Source organism: Dromiciops gliroides, chromosome 2 (genome assembly GCF_019393635.1).
Source record: "Dromiciops gliroides isolate mDroGli1 chromosome 2, mDroGli1.pri, whole genome shotgun sequence".
Lineage (NCBI taxonomy): Eukaryota > Metazoa > Chordata > Mammalia > Microbiotheria > Microbiotheriidae > Dromiciops > Dromiciops gliroides.
In genome coordinates this window covers 330,079,426-330,088,382 of record NC_057862.1, presented here as the reverse complement: position 1 = coordinate 330,088,382, position 8,957 = coordinate 330,079,426, and the positions used below count along the sequence as shown (strand labels likewise).

The window sequence follows — 8,957 nt, the reverse complement described above, 5'->3', positions numbered from 1 at the left end:
GTTAAGTGTCTGAGGCCGGATTTGAACTCAGGTACTCCTGAATCCAGGGTCGGTGCTTTATTCACTACGCCACCTAGCTGCCCCATGCCATGAAGATTTTAGGAATGCATTTAAAATTTACAGAGGGGCAGTGTGGCAGAAGATGTACTGAATGAGAGTCCTGGGTTCAAATTTTTCCTCAAGTATTTACTATTTTACTAAAAGAAAATCACCAAGCTTCTCGTTGCCTCAGTTTTCTCATAATAAGACAAGGATAATAACACTTGCTATTCTAAGAGAAGCACCATATAAATTATCCCTGTCACTGCTACCTTCATCAAGTTTTAGGAAACTTTAATTCCATAATATTCCTTTCTCTAAATTCAGTCAATAAGGGCCTACTCTGTGCCAATCACTGTGCTAAGCACTGGGCACATTCTTTTTGTTTGAACTTCTGTTATGAGAATTTGTTGTAATGCACTTGAACATAAACATATAACATAAGCAATATCATAATAGCCTATTTGAACACCAGCATTAGTCTGATATCAGTACAGGCAGGGTGGGAAAATGATCAAGAAAATGTGGTTAAGTCCCCAAAGATGACTTAATAGCCAATCCTTGTCTCTCTCTCTCTCTCTCACCCACAGATGCATCATCAGCAACTGGTCATCTCCCTCTTTTCTTTGCTATTGTTGGCAACTCCTCTCAGGGCCCTATGGGAACTGGAAAAAAATGGTAGTTATCATCTTATTTTCTGTTGAATACATGGATATTTATTTGGGATGTGCCTTGGGTGTTCCTCCTTCTGTTAGGTGGTCCACCAACTGTGGCTTAAGTGTTTCTACTGCCCAAGGTAGAAAGGACAGCCACACTGTAAAGTCCCAGTTTATGGTCTGTCATAAAGTCAATTCCTTTTTTCATGTCCTTTTAATAAAGGACCATCCCTTCAAGGTAATATTGGATGAACTGATACATAGATAGATAGATAGATAGATAGATAGATAGATAGATAGATAGATAGATAGATAGATAGATAGAGTATTGGAAATACTAGTTCAAGAAAAGACAGTCCTTACCTTCAAAGAGCTTATATTCTAATGGAAGAAGATGACACATTAAAAGGGAGCTGAAAATCTGGGAGGGGGTGGGGCAGGTATTTGTGTGAGGGCTAAATGTAAAAGTCAGGCATGAAGCCAGGTTAGAAGTGAGCATGTATTTTAGGCTCTTCCTCAAATAGAGATTCCAAGCAGGAGCGCACCACCAAAGGAGGAGCCTTTAGGAGTAGAGGCATCTCTAGAGTGAGAAGACATCTGTCTTTTTTCCCTTCTTGATGATACCCATATTTTAATGGGTATGAAATTTTCTACCAAGAAGATTTGGCTCAAACAAACCCATTTATTATACTAGATAAACAATAGGATGAGAAAGTAACAATAAGAATGAGATTTCTGTATTAGGTACTAGCAAGCTTCTTGAGGAGACTCTTTGTTTTCCCAAAACGTAACACAGTGACTTGCACCTAGGAACTTAACAGATGTTTGTGAAATAAGTGAATGACCAAATGAATACAAAGATATAAACAAAACCTTCTCTGCCTTCAAGGAGCATAAATTATATTGTGCTTAGATCTTCTTACATCTATCCTCAAAGTGTCTTTAATTAAAATAATGGTAATGTGAGTTGAAAGGAGGAGAAAGACATTGACATTAAATACTGCGGAGGTAGAGTGGCAACTGATTGGATATGTGAGAGAAGGAAAAGAGGATAGGAAAAGTCAAAGATGACTTGGTAATTTTGGTCCTGGCTTCCTGGAAGAATGATGATGTTAGTGAGGTGGAAAGTTAGCTATGAAGGATAGATTGGAACCTGGATGCTGGAAATCACTTAGGAACCCCACTGTAACAGTTCAGGTGAGAGTTAATCAGGGACAGAAGTAAAGTGTTTACAGTGTGTATGAAAAGGATAGAGTGGATACAAGAGACATTGTGGAGAGAGAATTGACACTTCTTGGTTTCTGTCTTCAAGTATATGAACTGGGTTTTATGAGAAATGACACAAGCCAGTCATTCTCTACACCCTCAAATGATTGAACAAGCAAGAAATATGTCGGTGGATGCATGGAAAAGCTTTTGACAGTTATGAGACAGGACAGAAATATTGTGGAGACTCCATCCCTACAAAAAGAACAACACTACAAAATCTCTGTTTCCTGTGTTTTTTCAGTTTATGTTGTCGAGGTAAACTGGCATCCTGATGCTCCAGCAGAAACAGTGGTGCTCACCTGTGATTCACCTGAAGAAGAAAACACCATTACCTGGACCTCAAATAACAATGGCCAGATCTTAGGAACAGGCAACACCTTGACTGTCCAAGTGAGGGAGTTTACAGATGCTGGCACCTACATTTGTCAGAAAGGAGCAAAGGTGCTGAGCCGCAAGTTATTGTTAATCCGAGTAATAGAAGAGGAGATCTGGTCCACTGATATTGTAAAAGAACAGAAAGGTAATTCTTTTCCCTCAAGTGCAGTGTAAATTCTACTTTTTAGCCTTGGTAGAATTTTTTTTAAAAGGAGGTGGCAAGAAACTGTGGGGTTGAGTGAATTAATATCAGACTCTTCACTGAAACTACCTAAAAGCTATAAATTCTTTCTGGTGAAGGTGCTCTTTGGGCTACTTCCATCTAATCTTGGTATTAAGATGATCAGATGTAGTTTAGAAACTTCAAAAAAGTTCTTAAGACCCTAACAAAAATTAAATAATTGGAGGCATCAAACATTAATAATGTATAACTTTTTAGCATTAATCAGTAGAAAGAATGGGCTTATAGTCAAATTGGGTTCAAATTTTGCCCGTGATATTTACTATTTGTGTAACCCTGTGCAAATCATTTAACTTCTATATACCTCAAGAAACTCCCTTAACTTTTGTCAGGCATTTTCTGGTTCCCCTAGGTGTTCATGCCTTCCCTTTGAAAGCTTATCATGTGTATGCTTTGTATGTGCTTCTTATCTACATCTACATCTACATATATGTATATATATATATTTTTATATTGCCTCTTCCTCCCTACTTAGACTATAAGCTCAATGAGGGCAGGGACTGGGGTTTTTTTTTACTTTGTAACTTCAAAGTCTAGCATTTACTAAATGCTGGTTAATTGATTGGTTGCTTGATCTACAAAGTTCAAGATGGTCACTTTGATGGAGGAAATTCCTCTATAGAGGAAAATACAGATCAAAAGAATGATAACTTTGAAAGCAGATCCTTTTTTTAATTCTGTGTGTGGAACATCTCACAGAATTGGCATTCCCATGGCTGGCAGTTGAATTTAATTATGAAATGCTTTCAGAGTCAATTCAACAAAGTGTATGGAAGTAGCATAATTTTCCCCATGAAAGGGACTAGGGTCATTTGACGTATGTGTATTACTGACCTATGACATTCAAAATTAAACTCTTTCCCAAAAAGCCCTTAAACTTTGAATTTTTGTCCTCTTTAAATCAGAACCCAAACCCAAGACCTATCTGAGGTGTGAGGCCAAGAATTATTCTGGGACTTTCACCTGTTCCTGGCTTACAGACAGCAGTCCTGACTTAAAATTCTCTGTTAGAAGCAGCAAAGGGTAAGTAAAACCATTGGTTTCCATTACTCCATCTTCCTAGGCTCATTCCATTAATAAATAGAAAATGAAATAACTGTAACTTCTCTTCAGTGCTAAGTATGGAGCAATAGTACCTGAACTGAAATGACAGTTCTACCCTTTACTAACCTTAGGCAAGCATGTCATCTCTCTGGGACTCAATTTCTTCATCTATGAAATGAGAGCATTAGACTAACTGACCTTAAAGGTATCTTACAGCTCTAAATCTATAATCTACTAAAGAAAAAGAAAATAAACATATAAATAAGCAAATAAGTGGATGGATGGATGGATGGATGAATAAATAAATAAATGAAAGAAAATATATAAATGGATGAATAAAGAAAGAAATGAATGAAGAAATAACAGAAAACTCAGAAAACAGGGTTTCTAAAATTTTTACCATCCTGCTTTTGCATTGGGAAAAGAGCATGAAGACTTAAGCCAGATATTTGTCTGCTCAAAGAAGAAATCACCATCTATCATTCAGCTACCCCAAATCATTAGATTGTAGATTTAGAACCAGAAGGGATCTTCAAGTCAAGTCAACAAGCATTCATTAAAAGCCAAGCACCGTATTTAATTCTGGAGATACAAAGAAAGGCAAAAATAGTCCCTCCCCTCCAGAAACTCATACTCTAACCTAATCTCTTTCTAGTCTAATATGTTCACTTTATAGATAAAGACAATGGGACCCCAAAAGGTTAAGTGCCTCTTCAGGACAAGTAAGAGATGAGGGACAGAGCCAGACTTTGAAGCTAGATCCTCTGACTACAAATCCAGGGTATATATACCTCAGTTCTTAAGAAAACATGAACCCCATTCAAAGACTCACAACTGGTCTCTTGAGACCTCCTCAGTTCAGTTAGACCAGCAGCACCATGAGGAGAGACAAAAGAAGAAATGGAAGTTAAGGCTGACTTGCACAAAGTTGCAGCTTGAGTCAGTGAGTGATTAAGCCAGAAATAGAACCTAGGAGTCCTATACCACTGCTCTAGCTAGTCATACTGAAGGCTTCCAAAACTCTAAAGTCCACCAGAAATTTTCCGTGCACTTACCAGAGTTTCCTCTAATTTTTAACCAGTTATTTTTTCCCCTGACATCTTTTCCCAGGGAAAGCCAATGTGGCATAATGAATAGTATGCTGATCTTAGAGTCAGAGACCTGGTTCAGGTCCTGCCTCTAACAATTACTAGCTGCTTGACCAAGAATAAGTCACTTAAATTCCTCTGACCTTTAGTCTCTAAGACTTTTCTACTAAGTTATAGAATAATGATTCTTTGACATATTGGCAAGGTAACAAAAATGTATTAAGTGCTTACTATGTGCCAGGAACTTTGCTAAATGCTGAGAATATAAATACAAGCATAAAAATGCCTGCCCTCATAGAACTTACATTGAACAAAGGAAGACAAACACAAAATGGAGCTGAAAAGCAAGGAGGGGAGAAGGTGGGGTTAGAAAATCAGAATCAAAATCAGGAGGAGAGTGAAGATTGGCCAATCTGGGCCAGAGAAGAAACTCACGAATGGGAAAAGGGGGTTAATATGGAGGAGGGATATTTCAGGGTGAGAAGGCTGCTTGGGAGAATGTGAGTTCTAACATGAGAAAGACTTAAGCACAGAAAGAAATTCTAGGGTGAGACTGCAACCACAGCATGGTGGCAAAATCCAAAAAGTCAGTAAAGTGTTGAGTGGAGAGAAGGTTAGAGAGGCTATTTCTATTTCCTATTCTACTAGTAGAAGTCAAGAGTACTTAGCCTTTCTTAGTAGGCAAATTTATATGACCACCTAACCTAAAAGAAAAGAAAGGTATAGTTGATAAAGCACCAGCCCTGAATTCAGAAGGACCTGAGTTCAAATCCGGACTCAGACACTTGACACTAGCTATGTGACCTTGGGCAAGTCACTTAACCCTCATTGCCCCACAAAAAAAAAAGAAAGAAAAGAAGAGAAAGAAAAATATAGTCAATATTTGTTTGATTTCAGCTCTTCAGATCCCCGAGGGGTAACGTGTGGGCCTGCCGTGCTCTCTAAAGAAAAAGTCAAAATAGACAACAAGGAATACCAAAAATATACAGCAGACTGCCAAGAGGTCAGCGCCTGCCCATCTGCTGAAGAAAACCAGCCAATCGAAGTTGTCCTAGACGCGATTCATAAACACAAATATGAAAAATACACCAGCAGTTTCTTCATAAGAGATATCAGTATGTTTTCAATTGATTTTTATATATCACTAGTTTCAGGAGTAACTGAAGCCAAGAACCCTTAAAGATAATGTGTTCACAGGAGATGTGAAATATTATTTATATTGCCTCTTTTACTTCCCTTCATGACTTTTTTCAAGGTAGGGGTTGTTGGGTGGGAATGGGTAATGGTCTACACCTATGGGGCAGCTAGGTGGCACACCGGCCCTGGATTTAGGAGCACCTGAGTTCAAATCCGGCCTCAGACACTTGACACTTACTAGCTGTGTGACCCTGGTCAAGTCGCTTAACCCCAATTGCCTCACCAAAAAACAAACAAACAAACAAAATAGTCTACACCTATTATTTAACCAGTGTGGAGTAATTGTTAGAATACTGTACTTGGGTTCAAGAAGACATTTTAATTCTGCCTCAACTACTTAGAGGGTTGTTGTGAGAATCAAGTGAGATGATGTTTGTAAAGTGCCAGACACATAGTAGGTGCTATATAAATATTGGTTATGATGATGATAATGGTGTTTACTACTAGCAGTGTGATTTAAGTAATCACTTAACCTCAGTTTCCTCATGTGTAGAATAATGGGGTTGGACTTACTGGTCTCTCAAGTCCCTTCCAGCTCTAAATAAGATTCTAGGATTTTAACAAATGAAGAGGGAGAAGAAGAACATTCCAAGTTTAGGGGACAGAATAAGCAAAGATACAGAGGTAGAAAATCACAGGGCACATTTAGGGGATTGTCAACTGGAGCACATTTTTTTGGTGGGGAGGGGTGACTATGTGTACTAGGCACTCTGCTAAGTGCTAGAAATAACAAAGAAGGGCAAAACAAAATTATAACACGAGAAAAGGCTAGAAAGTTAATGTGGTGCTAGATGGCTAAGGGCTTTGAACAACACTAGACAAAAGAGTTCAGAGTTTACTTGGCAAGCAAAAGACAGCCACTGAATGTTTTACCAGAAAAGGAGCATGACCTATGGCAAATATACCTGAATCCTGTTACTTCCTGTTTAGTCCTTGAGCTATGGATGTGTCAAGAGAACTTCAGGGAATCCAGACTTGCCTCAGGAAAATTAATGCTATCTCTTCTGTCTTCCATAGTCAAACCAGACCCACCCAGGAACCTTCATGTCAAACTCTTGAAGTCTGGCATTATGGAGTTAAGATGGGAGTATCCTGAGACCTGGAGTACACCACATTCCTATTTCCCACTGAATTTCAGCGTTCACGTTTACGGCAGAGGCAAGAAAGAAAAGGTAAGTTGTATTGCTCTTCATTGTGTGCTGTGGTTATTATTTAGGTAGTCATTCTATGGCTCGGAGGTGAAAATTTAGCAGCTTGACATTAACTGTGCCTATGGTATAAGGAAAATTCTTCACTGAATCTCTTACATATCAACCTGCCCACTTACTTTGAATACTGCAGCAACACTGTCAATATGACAAGCAGCTTAGCCCAGTGCTTGGCACATAGTAGGTGCTTAAAAATACTTATGGACTGACCAACAAGGAATTCTGCATAACTTTGGTAAAAAAACTGGGAAGAAACCAGTACTCAGCCAAGGCAAGCTATTTGAACTGTAATTTCAGAGGCAAAGAAATTATTTTCCAGGTTTGTGACCAATTCCATCCTTTTCCCACCTGGGGGGCTTTCAGAATACTTACATTATAAAACCAGAATGTTAGAACTAGAAGATCCTTCAGGGTACTCTAGTCCAACCCCCTCATTTTATAGATGAGACAACAGAGGGTCTGACCAATGCAGTGACTTGCCCACAGTCACACAGGTAGTATGTGACAGAGCTCAGGTTTGAATCCAGGCCTTCTGATTCCAAATCTAGCAATCTTACCACTGTACTACACTGTCATATCAGTGGGGATTTGTTTCATAATTAAATACTACATTTAGTATTGATGTAACAGAAGAAATTTAAGCTCTGATGTGATATTATTGTCTGTACTGAGTATCTTTTTCCTCTGATTTGGTCAATCTGTGCTAGAACTCAGATACAGCGTGGAAAACCTCCTATTAGTCTTAGACATCATGGACTTACTTCACTAAATGGTATCTCATAGCTTGGATAGTTGAGGGTATTGTCTAGCACAGAGCTTGGAGCATAGTTAACCATTTAATACATACTTATGGATTTATTCATCTTTTTTCAGTAAGAATTTGAGTGGTGATGGTTATGCAATTGTAGGCTGTTCCCAACAAGTATTTAAAATCTTGACAACTATACAGTACTTTAAAGAATCTAAAAATCCAAAGAAAAGATGGAAAGACAGACACATTTATGCCTGGTGTCTCTGTTACAACCATCAATCTGGTTTGGGGGCATAATCTGACCCTCAAGCTTAGCAACTTATATTGTTCCCCAAGAGTTACAGGGAATAAAAACTGGTCCAGGGCACACAGAATTATGTTTCCATAATACATAAGCAAAAAGAAGCATTATTGTATAGTAACAGCAGGTGGCATCATCTCCCCACAGTTGGCTATATCTCTCACTGGTTGGCTGCCTACTATGCCCACTTGACATTAGAATGTATTTGTAGTTATAGCTACTGATAAAGATGAGCGACAGCTTGAAGATCATGCTTGGAGGAATAATGCTTTCTTTCTTGCCCTTGTAAAATTCTGAGGGACTCATCACAGAATGTTAACAGGTTGTTTTCTCCTTTGTTAGATCCAGAATAGCTTCACCACAGAAGCAACTTCTGCTCAAGTTGAATGCCAGAAGGGGAAGAAGTTTTTGGTGCAGGCCAGGGATCGCTACTATAATTCATTCTGGAGCAAATGGGCATCTGTGTCCTGTGAGTAGTACATGAAATAGTCACATGTTCTGCTAACTTCTACAGCTACCCCCCCCCCCAAAAAAAAATAAACAACCCACCAACAGAAAACTGCAAGGAGAGGAAATGAAGCAGGGAAGTGCAGACATTGGTAGGCAATGGTAAGATAGGAGAGGGAGGGGGGCAGCTAGATGGCGCAGTGGATAGAACACCGGCCCTGGAATCAGGAGTACCTGAGTTCAAATCTGGCCTCAGACACTTAACACTTACTAGCTGTGTGACCCTGGGCAAGTCACTTAACCCCAATTGCCTCACTAAAACAAAACAAAACAAAACAAAA

The 8,957-nt window shown here is 38.9% G+C and overlaps 1 protein-coding gene across 1 annotated transcript; it reads left to right on the top strand.

The window, feature by feature from the left end:
* Positions 1 to 629: 629 nt before the first annotated feature.
* IL12B (interleukin 12B) lies at positions 630 to 8,646 on the top strand. Its single transcript, XM_043980732.1, has 6 exons — positions 630 to 717; positions 2,206 to 2,484; positions 3,486 to 3,603; positions 5,610 to 5,827; positions 6,927 to 7,081; positions 8,512 to 8,646. The coding sequence occupies exons 1-6, from the start codon at positions 630 to 632 to the stop codon at positions 8,644 to 8,646; spliced, it is 993 nt and encodes a 330-aa protein (XP_043836667.1).
* The last annotated feature ends 311 nt before the right edge of the window (positions 8,647 to 8,957 follow it).